The sequence below is a fragment of the Accipiter gentilis genome, chromosome 18 (genome assembly GCF_929443795.1).
Source record: "Accipiter gentilis chromosome 18, bAccGen1.1, whole genome shotgun sequence".
NCBI lineage: Eukaryota > Metazoa > Chordata > Aves > Accipitriformes > Accipitridae > Astur > Astur gentilis.
Window position 1 is genome coordinate 16,059,085 of NC_064897.1, and position 15,133 is coordinate 16,074,217.

General features: G+C 40.8%; 1 protein-coding gene across 2 annotated transcripts in view; it reads right to left on the reverse strand.

Annotated features, from left to right (window-relative positions):
• Window positions 1-15,133, reverse strand: part of CACNA1C (calcium voltage-gated channel subunit alpha1 C) — a 492,824-nt gene that overhangs the window by 193,743 nt on the left and 283,948 nt on the right. For both annotated transcript variants that reach the window (XM_049822254.1, XM_049822255.1), the window contains exons 4-5: window positions 12,690-12,829; window positions 4,824-4,963 (exon numbers count right to left, since the gene is read on the reverse strand). In XM_049822254.1, coding sequence (XP_049678211.1) covers window positions 4,824-4,963; window positions 12,690-12,829 — 280 coding nt within the window. The remainder of the gene's footprint in view (window positions 1-4,823; window positions 4,964-12,689; window positions 12,830-15,133) is intronic.

The following is a 15,133-nucleotide window of genomic DNA, read 5'->3' on the forward strand; positions in this document are numbered from 1 at the left end:
CAGCAAGAATAAAGGTGATAGAAATGGAATTTAATAAGTCAAATGGGTGTAAGTTAGCATGCGTAGGAGTAACTGATTGCCCTTTCCAATAGTGAGGAGTGATTTTCTTTAATTGGATCATGCTTCTTCATTGCTGAATTGGATGCTTCTTTTTGCCCTTCTCAAGCACAAAATGTTTAAAACAAGTTTTAAAATATGTAATAATGTAAAATGGAGATAGAAAAGTAATAACAGAAAACTCTTAACACAAAAGGGCAGACTTGATTCTGTCCATAGAAAGCTTTGCAATGCTTTACACTCCTGCCAAAGGAGATACTGGGTAATGGTTTCCAAGATACTGAAGTGATTAAGTTTTGGTATACATGTTGATTTTGCACTTGTCTACTTATGTCCATCAAGGGAATGGTTTTCTTTCTCTCTCCTTTCTCAAACCAATATATTGATCTTAATGCCACATTAAGATGGGTGCTTTAATGCCCATATGACTTTTTTTTTACAGGGAGACTGCTTTGGTACACCAGCAGTAAAGTTATTTCAGCAACTGAAATAAAGTATGTACTACAAGAATTATGTTAGTATGCTGTAACAGAATAGTTGAACAGTGAAGTCTGGCCTGTGTATCAATGAGATAAAGTGTTTATGTCTAATTTTCAGAAGTGACTTACCCATGTGAAACCTAAATCATCCATCTGCTTTTGAAAATATTCACCATTAATTTACAAGTTAATGCCAGGCTAAACAGACTGGAAGCGGATCATTCTTCCAGCAGCAGTATGACTTTATAAAGAGTTAGAAATTAAAAAATAATAATAAAAAAGAGTTTGCTTAATTATTTCTTTGAAATTTTATTTTGTTCAGAAAGCAACTGTCGGCACTGCGATGAGAGCTGTGGGAAATATCTAATCTACTGCTCTGCCACGCACCTAACATAGTTACAGCAAAACCTGTACTTCTCACTCCAAAAAAAGTTTTCAGAAAAGGAACTAAAATTACTTTTAAAAAAAAAACAAAAACAAAAACCAAATCAAAACGAAACAAAACCCAAAACAACACAAGCAATCCCTATTGCACTGCCTGGAAATGCATAAATACTTAATACCAATATTTGAAGGTGTAATGGGGACCCAAAGACATTAAAATCAGTGCCTTTGAAGGCTTCTCCCATGATGCTACAATTGTTTTTGTCATGCGGGTAAAAAATGTCTGTCTCATCTTTTAAGCAAAATGTCTATCTCCTTCCTTATCACAAGTGGTCTAGTGAATGTCCATATAACCACAAAGAATAAAAATATCATCTATTCTTTTAAAGATGATGAAATATTTATGTGCCCATCACAGTCATCCAGACGTAGTCCTCAGGCTTTGTTGAATTCATGACCTCAAACCCTTTTGATCTTAGGAGGCACTAAACTAATTTGGGGCCTGGGACTGTTCAATCCTAACAAAGATTGTCAAAGGGACCTTTGCTTGTCTTCCTGTGGGTGAACCAACTTTGCTTGCAGTTGAACCACTTCCTGCGCTGAACAGTCCCTGAATTCTTTGCTGAGACGTTTTCTGGCAAGAGACAGCCAAGTCCCAGGACCAAAGCATGGATGAGACTTAGAGAGAGTAGTTTCTCTGCTCTGAGGCTAACATCCTGTATCCATCCAACCGAAGCTTTCAGATACCCATGTTGACCCAGGTGTCTAGCACTGGTAGCCAATATGAGGCATACAGAGTTAGAAGCCACTTCTGAAAGTGTTACACCTTGAACTTTTGCTTCAGTCTCTCCATCTGCAAAATGCAGACACTAGTAATTTACTTTAGAGGGCAATTAATATGTTTTTCCCTTACTTCTAATCATACTTACGTGCAAATGCTCTATATTCTGAAACAGGTCTTAAAATTCTCAAACCTGAATACAAAAGGTGTCCCTCTTAAATTGGATTATTTCCTATGGATTGACCCAGAGAGAAAAAAATCCATGCAAACTCCTTTTGACTCAGAAAAAATGATTCTATGCTGCAAGCCAACCTCTTGCAGACAACCTATTTCCCAACTCCAATCCTGATGAGTTTAAGATTTGCATGCAAAAATTCACCAAGTTCTTCATAAATTTGTTTTATAAGAATCATTGTGCTTTACACTTTTTTTTCCAAATAGCGGTAGTTAGACATGGACCTCAAGCCAAGCAGCAGATGTTGGGCTTTCCATGCAGAAGGCGGCTGCCAGTGACCCAGAGGATCCCCTCTTACTAATGAGATGCTGCTTCCATACACTTACAGAGTCTGTTAGGTGAGAATAAATTGCAGTGCAGGTCACATTCATGTAATTTTAGGACAAATCTGTGCGGGTTGTCTCCTCACAGTGGAAAAGTCTACTACATTTTGGAAGGGGAAGGAAGCAAAAGGCATTTCTTTACAGATGGCAAAACACAGAAGTGCAATGTTGGTAACTCACCCACTGGTGTTTATGATGTCTCAGGGACAGAACCAGAATGGGACGCAGAGATCTGACTTCTAAACCCCTGCACTAATTTATTATGTAATAATGTAATCCTGTAATGTACTATCTATGGTTGGCTTAGGCAATCTTACCTAAAAGGCCTCATGAGAAATGTTACACTCTGATACATATAGATGTGATAAAATCTATCTAGGCTAATCAACAGGCATTTGTACAATTAAAAAATGCCCAGTGAAGGTTGAGGCCATATTAGCTACAGACCCCAGCAGGCTTTCTGAAAGCCACACCAGCCTCAAAGAAGCCTGGTTCAATAAATATGTCCCTAGTCAGAACCATGAAGACTAATTGAGGCTGTCTGTCAGATCAAGTTGATGGTTTGCCTGCTTCACACTGGACTGGCATTTCATTGTCTAGACCAAATGTTTGGTAGGATGCACCAGGCTCCCTGGCCCTGTTCTGGTGCAAATTAAATAATTCTCTTGATAAGAAAACCTGCAAATGGACTATTAGATAATCTACACAGAGGTCAAGATCATATATGCATATGGATATGAACTGTGTCAGATTTGGCTCCCTCAGCTTCCTCTAGTCCTCTAAGAGCACTGGTCAAGAGACTTGAACAGTAGTAACAAAACACCTTTCTCTCAGGGAACACATGTTTTTCTCCAAAACGGCAAGAACTATAAGCACAGTTAAGCTCAGCCTATGTCAGAACAACTCTCAGAACATGTCCCAGCATAAGCACCATCTCACCAAAAACACTCCAGTTCACAGATGTTTAAATTTGAGTACCTTCCCCTTTACCATACAGTGGGCATGCCACCAGAAAGCGTCAAAAGACTTAGATCAGAGAAGGGCTAGGAAAGAACAAACCCTTAATTTACAGCCATGAATTAAGTGGGTGCCAGCACAGGCTGAAGACCACAGACAGAATACTCTTTATGAGACAAATCTGGCAGAAAGAAGAGCTGTATTCTGCATGGACTGAAGGTACTGTATGGTACACGGTTGTCTGCATGAAACAACCCGCTGCAGTAATTCCTAACAGAGGTGGCATGAATAGTGGATGTTAATTCTGTATCAGAGGGGGAGTTCCTTAGTTGCCCAATAGACAGCATTTATTTCTCAGTATTTTCTACCCACCAAATGATGCCCAGAGTAACCCCAAGCTGGGCACAAGCTGAGGCCTTGCAGACAGTTTACCAAGCATGGCTTTTTATAAGACCAAATAGTAGAGCTGTCCATTGCCTCAGTATTTTTTGCTTTTATCAGTGCTTCAGCTCCTTCCACAGAGATTCTTACCTTTCATTTTAAAAGTTTCTACCCTTTATGGATGTGGAGAAAAGCCTGCAAACATGGTTCTAATATAACCTAGTGGGTCAGAAAACAAGCCAAAGAAAAAACCCTCACACTTATTTTTCCTAACAACTAAATCATGATTTTTAAGCTGATCTCACAGAGTTTATGGTAACTTGACTCAAGGTTTTTGAATGACTAAGGTTAGAAGTACTTTAAGATATCAAACTAGCAAGCTCCCCAAACAAAATAAACAAAGCTCTCTCCACAGCTATTCCAGAGAAGATGAACTCCTTTCCTGTCACCTACATATCTCATTGCTATAAACACGGAAAGCAATGACAGCTTTCAACTAAGTCTCTCTCCAAAAGGCCAGTAGGTCCTGCCTATAACAAACTCTCAAGCCAAGTCATATAATCCTCCCACACTGTGATGTCCATATTCGAGGTCCACAATAGAATTACCAGACTTCCAGTTACTCGTACCTTCATTGTAAATAAGAAAATGGATGTTAGACTATCAAAAGGCTCTTGAGGACTTTCTCAGAGACATTATAAATAATTTAAGCAAATAAGACTAACAAAGAACTGACTGTGTCATTACCCTATGTCTTGTTGGTTCTAGATTGTTCCCAGTGCTCTAGATCAGAACATCGTGTGTGAAGACAAAAATGCAATTTTAATGAAAAAGCTCCTCTCCCTCCAAAAAATCAACACAAATGACCATACAGCATTTCCATCAAGGTCAAGTATTTATAATATCACCAATACACTATGACTTTACAATTATCTAAAGGATCTTTTACTTGAAATCATGAAGATCTTGGATCTCCCACTTTCAGTTTATAAAGGCTGCACAATCAGATTGACATACCATGAAACTTCCATTCCCCTTCAGCTCTGTTTTGGTCATCCTTTGTTTAATATCACATTTATCATGGATACGTTAATTTGAAAAAAGGCCTCCCACACACATCAAAAATAATCTGCATCATACTCTATCTTCAAAATTGTTACACAAATTACTCCTGCCCCATGACACACCACAGACATACATAAAAGAAAAACAATGATGTTACTTACTAGGTACTCCAGACACCAGCCGTAACGGACGTAATACTCGGAAAGCCCGCAGTGCTTTAACATCGAATCCGGCACCTTTTCCTCCTATTGAATTCCCCCCATCTGCTTTGGTTGCTTGTTCTAAAATTGCACTAAAAAGCCTGTAAAAAGAAAGAGGAAACAATCTGTAGGCAGACAGCAAGGCTTGGGCTAAACAGGAACAGAGATCATCATCATCATATCACCCAAACTATCTCACAGACCTGTGAAGAGTGTCACACATCTCAGTCGACATTCACATATGGTGGAGGAGAGACAGACTCTTCCCATATGCAATAGCTTAATGGTGATGTCTATACCATTTGCAATACACTTAGTTTCTGGAGCAGACATAAACACAACATACTCCTTCAGCCTAATGGCTTCTTACAGCCAGCTATGAACTACCACAGCGACCAGCCTGCCTGGTAGCACGTGGACGTGTGGTCCCCGCCCTGTGTGCTGGGGCTTGCCCGGTGCTTCAAAATGGCCTTTCTGGCAATGCCTTGTGCTGAATTTAAAGGGTCACCAACAGCAGAGTGCATGGGTCAGATTCTGAAGGCAGCCTTCAGGCTGTCCTTACCAGACAGTCGGGACTTACTTAGTGGGCGGAAAGGCAAGAAAGCACAAATTTTAGGTTTTGCCCTTTCTGCTGCCAATACTTTGCTGTCTTTATTAACCAACAATCCACCATGGGGAAAAAAAATCTTCATCCATAATTAATCCAGTCATGAATTATCTGTCACCCATTTTGCAAGGAATTGAGATTCACCAAGGTCACTGCAGGCAGAACTTGGTATAAAACTCAGGGATGCTTCAAGGTGCCAATTTTTAGATAAGAGAATATGCTTAGATTATGCGCTTGTGTATCCATTTGTAAATTCCCTGATGCATTGGCTAGGGAAAGTGCAAAACTGTAGGAGTCTTATTATTAGAATGTTTTATTATACCAGTCTTAATGTTTTATCTTGGCTAGTAGGAGTAGCTGCTTTAAGGAGATGTTTCACTTGGAACACACTTGAAAAGGCAGAGCAAGGAAGAAAAGACAATGTACTTCTGTGAAAGAGCTGAAGGCTCACCCTATGTGTTAATAAGAACTTGATTTAATAAATTAGCTTTCAGGAAGCAGCTTCCATTTTTCTGGTAAAACATTAGTACCTTTGGGGGAGGACGGATTCCTCATGAATTTGCTAATGACATTGCTTTCAGACTTAAAGTCATCAGCTTGAACGCAGACAAATTCAGTAGAGGTTAAAAGCTGTTCCAGTCTAAATGGATGTTTGGCGCTCAGTAGAAAATGCTTGCCTGTGAGTGGCAGAGACCCCTTGGCCCTTAGCTTGCCATGGAGGTACCAGAGGTAACTTTAAAGAAGCTGCCTGGGATGCCAGAAACAGCCTAGCCGGGGTGGCTTGGATTCAGCACTGGCTGATTTCTCTCTCAGACTTTGCAGACTGCAGTGCCTCTGTCAGGTTCTCATCTATACGCCCTGACTGGCATATTCCACAGAGAGCCCCCAAACTGCATATCAAGCAGAGACTGCGCTGCCTGATTGCTTTACAAGGAGCTCCAGTCCCTGCAGTCCACCGTTAAAACTTACTGATAGAGCCAACAAACATACAGAGCTTGCCCTAGATAGAAGAAGAAGGATTCATTTACTGAAGCATCTAAGCCAACACATTTCCCCAGCACTAAATCCGCACAAAAACATGGATTAGGGGAGTGCAAATGCGAAATTAGATTCTTAAGCAGTTTTAAAAAAAAATTCACATAAAGAGTCTTATAAAACTTGTCAGCTGTGACTGAGGAACTCCTAACTGGATCTATTCAGAGCCTCAACTTCAAGCACTGCAGAAAGATTTAACAACTAGGTAACAAGCGTGGGAAAAACTGTGTGTGCCGAGGTTGGATGCTGAGTTTGTAGGTGTTGCAGACTGAGAAGCAGGATGCAGAGAAGACAAAAACAGAGCCTATGAGAAATACTGCATTGACTACAGATATCACAGAGAGAGATAAACAAGGGCTGATGCAAAGAACATGAATTATTGGAATGTATGTATTACTTGAGCTGTGTACACAAATTACACAGTTGCAATTTTCTGCTGGTCTTCATAATAGAAACGCTGTAGGTCAAATTTGGCCTAATGTATTTTCAGTAAGCTAGTGATTAAGCTCTAGAAATATGCCCTATTTCTTATTCAAACATTTCTATCTTCCTAGTCAACAGAATTCCCATACTAGATGATGAGTGACATACCTATACAACAGTCCCAGTCTCCTGGGATCCTCTGGAGGAAAAAGAATTCACTGCAAAAGGTTTCTTACGCTGTTTTTCAGCTCTCTTGCAATGCTGAAGACAAGAAATCTCAAGGAACTCTGAGTCAGCAATTATACAAAACTGAAAGTCCATTCTTCTGGTCCCCATTATCATTGGCCCCATGTTTTACAAACAGCAGCCCTTGGCAGCTGGCACCAAAGGCATTTCTCTTGCCACCCATGCAATGGACAAACCATGAACTGCTCTAGATTTCTGCATTCTAGGAAAAGCTATACATGTCCTAAATTAACTCAAGAGGAGCAGAAACATGACCAGTAGGATGGCTACTCCACTGGAGCTAGAATGTGCCTTCCCAGACAAATGCAGCTACACTGCAGGCCAGTTGGCCCTGTTTGTGTGCTCCAGCATTGATGTGTCAACCATGCTCTCTTGAGGTACCCACAGTCATCTGCCTGCTGTACTTCAGGAATAATTTGCAGTAATTCCTGCTGCTCCTTATTTACAAACCTATGTTTAAATTTGAATTGCATTATTCCTGCTAATCCTGCTTTGACGCATTTATTCCATGCTTAAAGTCTCTCCCTGTACTAATTCTGCTTTTTACTAATGCAATACAACTTTTTATTTCTCTCATTTATGTCTCTCTCTCTCCTTTTTGTACTGGGGTCTAGACTGTGCCTAATCTGGTGTACTGAATCTCTACTCCACTCTTCAAATTTATAGTACATCTTGCCAATCCTATTTCATTGTCCCTATTGCCTCCCTGAGTTAGGGCATGGGCAAATATCTATGACTCAGAGGCTACAACTACCACATGCTTTTTTTGGCTGTAACTCATTATGACCCAGAGGGGAGGAAAAATATAAAATAATAAAATGTCCTGTTCAGAAATAGCACCCATGATAAGACACAGAAGAAACGTAAGGCTTCTGACAGCCCCTTCCACTATCCTCTAATTAAGAAAAAACCCCACAACCCACATTCAGTTTGTAGTTTCTATGAGCTCTACAGACTTTCTAGTTTTTCAGCTAATTGTTTTCCAATCCTAAAAAAGATGGATAGATGTTAAGCTACTGATACAAAACAGGAGGCCAGAGTCCTTCTACCTGTATTTACATGGGAAAATCTACTCTTTGATGAAAACCTCTGGGAAAAGCTTACGGAGGATATGGTGGAGCAAGGTGCAGTTCTTTCCTTCTCTTCTCAGTAGGTGAGTTAGCTGAAATGTATGCTCCAAGCATGGTGTGAGAACGCTGCTGACAGAGCAATCGAAGTTTGGATGGTATAAAAATGCAAGAGGGCTAATCTCTTGTGACCACTGAAAACCTCACCATTTAAAAAAAAAATAAATAAAATGCAGAAATCAATCTTATTTCCTTCCAGCTAACTACTTTCCACCAGCCTAAATTCATGTCCCATTTTCATTTGGAGATAGTATTTTCCACTGATGAAGCACAATTAACAGCATCTTGATTTCTGAATTTCACTTGTGGCATGACTACACCTAAACTAATTTAATTTGACACACATGAACTATAAAGCAGAAAATGAATTTCTGTCACACATGTGCATGTATGGACACATTCCACTTTTTTATTTTTACATTTACTTGTGAGGTATGAAGCTAGCCTCACTGTTTTTCTTTCCTATATTTTTCTGTTTCCCTTTTGACATCTGAAATATCAAAAATGTTTTCACTTTGCTAGATGACCCCAAGAGCAGCATGATAAGGCTGTAACCTGCTCTACAGCTCTTCATCTCTTCCTCTGTGGGGAGGGCACACTGATTTTTATAACATAAAAAAAGAACTTGTCAAGGCCCTTCAGAACGTAAAGAGAAAACAGAAGGCTTGGTATTTCTAAGGCCAAAAATCAGCAGAAAAACAGCTGAAAGAGTCCTCATAGGTATAAAGAAATAGTAAAGTACAATGATTTTTTTTCACAGTGTTTTACAGTTCACCTCTGATTTGTGAGTGTGAAAGTGTTTGGGTCTGCCCTTTAGAAACTCCCCACAGGTCTTCAGAAAGAGATATACTGTGACCACATTTTCCAGTCTGCTTTGAATTTCAGATCCTTTCCAAATACCTTCACCTGCTTACCTTCCCAAGTAAGACTGCCTTTCAAATTACGACACCTTTTTTTCTGGCAGAAGCTATATGTCCTTGGAGAATGACTGCGCTTGGCAGACAAACCACAGCACTTCCAGGAAAGACAGATATTCTTCTAGCACGACATTGTCAAGCTAGTCTTCTCTCAAGAGAAATTTCCTCCAACAGCCTAATATTAAAGGACATCACTATTATATCTGTAAGTTCTAATGTTTTCCAAGAGAGGAACAGTAAAACTTAAGGAAGCAGGAAACAATTTGACTAATCATTAGTGTTTGTGGGTTGTGCCTCATTAGGCATCTTAGGGGTGCGATCTCTACTCTTAACTAATAATGTTCTTATCCACAGAGCCTCTGACTGATACCCTCACACAGGCATTTTTCTTCAAAGCAGCATTTAATGGTGCTGCTATAGCAGGGTCATGGACTATTTAAAGATAAGCTAGAATCAAGCTTTCAAAGACTTAGCTGGTGAATAAGCAGATCTCCCACACTGCAAGAATGATAAGCTGTTACAAGCCTACAGGTCTAAAGTGCATCCTTTCTCCAGAAAACGTAGCAGTCGTGTTCAGTGCTCCCTTCTGCTGCTGCTGCATATTCCTGTGGCCTTGTTAGAACCACTGACTCTAAAATCCCTTTGGATACCAGGGGACCTATCTTCAGAAGGCAGGGCAAAGCATACAGGCGCACTGTTATAAATTTTTTTTATAGAAACTGAGCCTTCCCTCTAGAATTTATGCTTGGTCCTACACATGTCCATTTTCCTCTTACTCTATTGACTTGTATGTTTTAACATAAATTAAGCCAGTTCTGCTGCATTATCTCTTCAAGATATAGGTGGTAAGCAGTGTATGCTAGGCGGATTTAGAGACAAACAAAGGATCTAAAACCTGTCTTGGTTTTTTCTCCTTTAACTTCTAACAGTACTTGAAGAAGTATTTTCCACCTAGCCTTTCTATTTTTTGTAGCAAGGACGATCATCCTTGAAAATGAAGATGATTCCCAAGGCAGAACAAGCACGAATAGCAATTACCACAGTTGTTTGGGGACTTGATGCTTCTGGTAGGAGTCCCCCACCATCCTTTGCCCCACATAGTAAATAAATGCCTCCGTCCAGTGCTAGAGCTGTGTCCAAATTACTCAGCTTTCTCCAATAGCTCCATCAATAGGCAGAAAAAGACACCACAAGGAAACATTACCAGCACTTGCTTTCTTCCTCCTCTCTCTCTCTCTTTAGAATTTATTTTAAACCTTTTCCATAGGACTTCCTCCTTGACAAAATATTCAAATACACTGAAATTTAAACATAATGTCATTGAGGGGTTTCAGACAGAGCCTAGGAAAAGAAGACAGGGCAGAACAGTAACAGATGGTACCACCACGTAGATTTTGCAGAGCGGTTATGGAGAGAAAAAGCAGCGCACCAGCATAGGCTGTGGTACTGTATGAGTGAGTTTAAACAGATAAACATCAAAGGAACCCATCTGGCCTTGAAGTGGAATCTGTCACTTGAGATTGTTACTATTTAACAGAGACCTTGGGGTCTTGGCCGTGTTTATTATACTCATGTAATCCCTCCCCAGTTACATTTTTTGTTTGCCATCTAGTGACTGAGAGCTGCTGGAGGCAAGAGCAGATAGAAGAGCTGAGAGCTGCAGCTTCTGTCAGTGGCAAGGGAATTAATTTCACTCTGAATATCAGCTTGCTGATTAACTGCTCTAGTAGGAAAATTGAAAAGGACTGTACTTAAACTAGATATAATGCTGCCCTGTGATTTCTGGAGCCCTGCTCTTTTGTGTTCCAATGGAAGAAGAAGAGGTAACATGTCCTCTTTAAAAAGTCTCTTTCTCATAAAAATGAAAAGGGAATAATCACATTCACAGGACTTTTGTTCTCCAATCTTTCTTCAACTTAAGCAGCAATTCCCAAGCAGGTGAGGTATCTGAGGGCATTGAAAGGCAGAACCAGCTACAGAACTGGACATCAATGCCAGGGTAGGGGCTGGGGATTTTCTGACTTCCAGTTACTAATTTGCTGTTGGATCCTCTGGCTGCAGGTAGGAATGAAGGAGAAAACCAATTGGGCAGCACTGCCATAAAGAGAAGCGTTATGCCTATGTGGAGGTAGAGAGGTCTTGGGCCTAAGAATAGGTTCCAGCTTGTTCTCCCTCCCCCTAACTGGGAATTCTGCTTCCACCCATTTTTCCCCATGATGACAGAAAGTGGGAGGGATTGGGTGGCACACAGCAGTTTGCTGATGTAATTTTTGGGGGCCACCACAAAAATGGTCAAGGAGCTAGATAGACTTTGATTTGGGGCAGAAATTATGAGGGGTTTTTGATGACTGAGAGCATTCCTTTTGACATTTTTCCCATGAACTGATGTGGGGTTTCCTTGGTAAAGAGGTGAAAAGACTGCAATGTTTTGTGGGCGATGAAACTCTAACAAAGGAGTGGTGGGAGGATGGGACAAATTACTTAAGCAAAGAAATACTTGTTCTCTTTGTCTTCAGGCGTAGTTTATCCTTCACCTCTTCCTTTCAACAACCACAATTCAAACCCCTTGCTTATCTCTTACCCTTAGGAAGAAAAAGCAGAAGGTGTTTTACATTGCTTTTATTCAAATGAATGAAATGCCAAGCTTGAACAACATGGAGAGGAATAAGGGCATTAGAAAGGTTGCAGCTCAAAGTGGAAATTTGATCTGCAACAGAAAAATTAGTCTTTAAAAAGGTTAAAACATTAAAAGGGTTAAAATCAAGTGTGGAAATCACCAGCAGAACAGTGCAATTGAACTGAAGAACATATTTTTGTTTGTAAGTATGAAAACATGGGATTTAAATTTTTCATCCATCTTTGAGAATAAGAAAGAGTAAAAGTTCACAAGGTGGCAGAATTTATTTGTCATCCAACTCTGATCTTAATTAAAGGATCCCACCTAGATTTTTTTTTTAAATACTCATACAGATTTACAAGGGATTTTCTTCCAATTAAGCATATTCAGGCATTTGACTTTGTCCAACAGCCTTGCACTGCTTCCTCTTTTTATCCCTGTTCCCAAAGAGCAGTTTAATTTCCATGTCTTGCAAACCATTAAAAGCCTTGGAAAAGGCTAAGCAGCAAGGGATACCACACAGAAAATGTATATCAACTGATTGTCAATCCTTAACCTTTACCCCAAGGTAAATCATTGCTACACACTGAAATTAGCATGAATCAAGTTATACCTGCAGAAGACCAGTGAGTTAACTGTCTTTTTAGGTTACACAGTAAAACTTGGTAAAATGTGGAATCTGTAGGGGGCTAACACAGGAGGAACAAATGGTGGTTGTAGGAGGAATATGATGGGCAGCAGCCTCTAACGTCACCCATACATAATGTACCAAGCATTCACCCACCCTCATGCTCCCAAAGGTTGCCAGTATGCCCACGTGTGCAGTGCATTCAAAGACAAAATGTCGGTACTCACCCTACTACCACAATTATAAAATCTAGTAAATTCCAGCCATTGCGGAGGTAAGCGTTGGGGTGAAAGAGAAGTCCATATGCTATTACTTTTAAAAATGCTTCCACTGTAAAAATTATGAGAAAGAGATACTCCACTCGTTCCTGGGGAAGATAAGAGAACAAGAGAGACAATGGTTAGTGCAAGTGACAAAGTGTGGATAAGGACACTGTCTTCTGTCACAGTCCACCCAGGCAGCCTCCAACTCATTGACTCGCCACTTGGGTACATTTAACATGCACGGCTTGCCAGAGAGCTTTTCTCCTCAGACTTGCATAGTCCGCAGCCAGTCTGACAGGACAGTGGCAGTACATTTTGGTTAGGCTCTGAAATTTGCTGCCCTTGCTTTTGGCAGGGTCTAACCACTGCATAAGCCTGTACAAAGGAGGAGGGGAGAGGGTCAACAGGCATGTTCTAGTACTCATCTTTCTACAGAGTACATTGCCAAATATTGTCAGAATGAGCTGCATCCAGTCCTTTTCTGCTTCTGGAGAGAAAATATTGCTGGTTGCAATATTGTGGAGAGAGAAGGGGAGAAATAAAGAGAGGGGCCCACCTGAGACTGATGCATGTGTCAAACTGTACCTTCTTTGGGATTCCCTTTTCTGTTGCTGGGGAATAGGTAGGCTGAATATTACTGGTAAGTGATTTACAGATCAGGCTAACTAATGCTAGAGGCTTTTAGTCATTTCATCAGAAATGTATATGTCTCCATGAAATACAGGCTGCAATTAAGCATATCCAAACAAAGTCACTTCCAGTGACAGTACAGCCTGATTCGGGACAAGCAAGTGGGCCTTTGGAGTCAGTATGCACGTTCACCCTCTCTCATCTCTGGTTTTTTTAGCCCCAGTATGGAATACGAATAGCAGTGTTGCAGAAATGGTAGGGACCTCCACCTAAGTAGGAGGGAAACTGCAGCATTAGGTAATCACTACAAAAGTGCTGCGTGGCAAGCTGAGTGGGAAATAAGTGTGTGAAAACTAGATGACAGCAAAAGGAGATTAGGTCCCTACAAGGTTAAACTAAAAAGTTATTAAAAGTTCACATTAAAGAAATAAAAATTTGAGATAAATAAAAATTCAAACATCCTAGGCATTCCTGGTCATATCTTACAGGGTACCACCCAGCAAGACAATCAGGCAGGTTACTACTTTATTTTTCTTTTCAGCTCCAAACTGCAATTGCCCTGTTCCTCTGTCCAGTTGAGTGCATGTATGACACTTTTATGTGATAGAGCAACACAAAATGTGCAGGATTACAAAAAAATCATTCCATCATTTGACAGCTGCCCATGTGAACATCTTCCATTCAGCTCCAGGTAATTAACAACTCACTAGCAACCCATTCATCAAAAAAAGGCAATGTTATTTTACACAACTGAGAAATCCCTCTGACAGTAGCAAGTACACATTTGTGCTTTAAAATATTGCTGTTTTCCCTCAGACAATGCTTTCATAATGCCTGTAGTATTCCCCAATACTTAGTACAGGGAATACCTAAAAAAGAAAAAGTATCATTCTGCAGTTATCCGAGCCAGTCATAAAGCTTTTGAATGGGCCCACAGCACAGAATTTGTCCATCGTTGTCCCAGATGGAGACAGGTCAGCACACTAAGGATTTCCCTCCCCTTGAGCTCAGAGAAGGAAACAACAGCATACAATACTAGTGACTACTATGTCCCCAGCTCTACAAATAGTAAGTGCATTATTTTATTTAGTACAGGAATTGGCATGTAAATGCTAACAACCAGGAGCCCAGCTAGGGGCTTGGCCACAGAAAAGAGCTCCATAATGGCTTGCACACTCCTAGAAGGGACTGGCCTGGCAGCCCTTCTCCTTCCACTGCTGCTGACAACAGAATGGGTACTAATTGATGTACAAATCGGAGTCAGACCGACCCAAAAAATCAAGCTCTATGCACACACTTGTAAAGTAAGACAAGCTGTCACGAAACCTCTTAAAAAAACCCCCACCAAAACCAAAGAAAAAACCCCCAAACTGACCCAAACCACAAAATGACTGTATGATGGGTAGCCTATGCCGTGTCTTTCTGATTGCCCTGCACCTTTGTGCTGCCACATGCCTCTATCAGCATGGCACCAGGCCAGATGCAGTAGCTCTGCCTGGGAGGCGATGCCCTACCTCTGACAGGACAAGGTAAAGCCTATGTAGAGGCTGGATGAAGATGGAAATGGGGTCTCTGTGTGAAGAACCTGCTCTGAAGCGAGGATGGGAGTAGGGAGTGTTGTGCGTGGGATGGACGTGGCCTCAGTAGGGATGAACGAACATCTTTTAGGATAGAAACGAAAATTTCTTTTGCTGCAACCCAGCACATTAATGGGTCTCACTCCCCGTTTCAGCCAAGGGCTTTCCACAGTTGTGGGCAAGTTCTCTTTCCCTCCCACA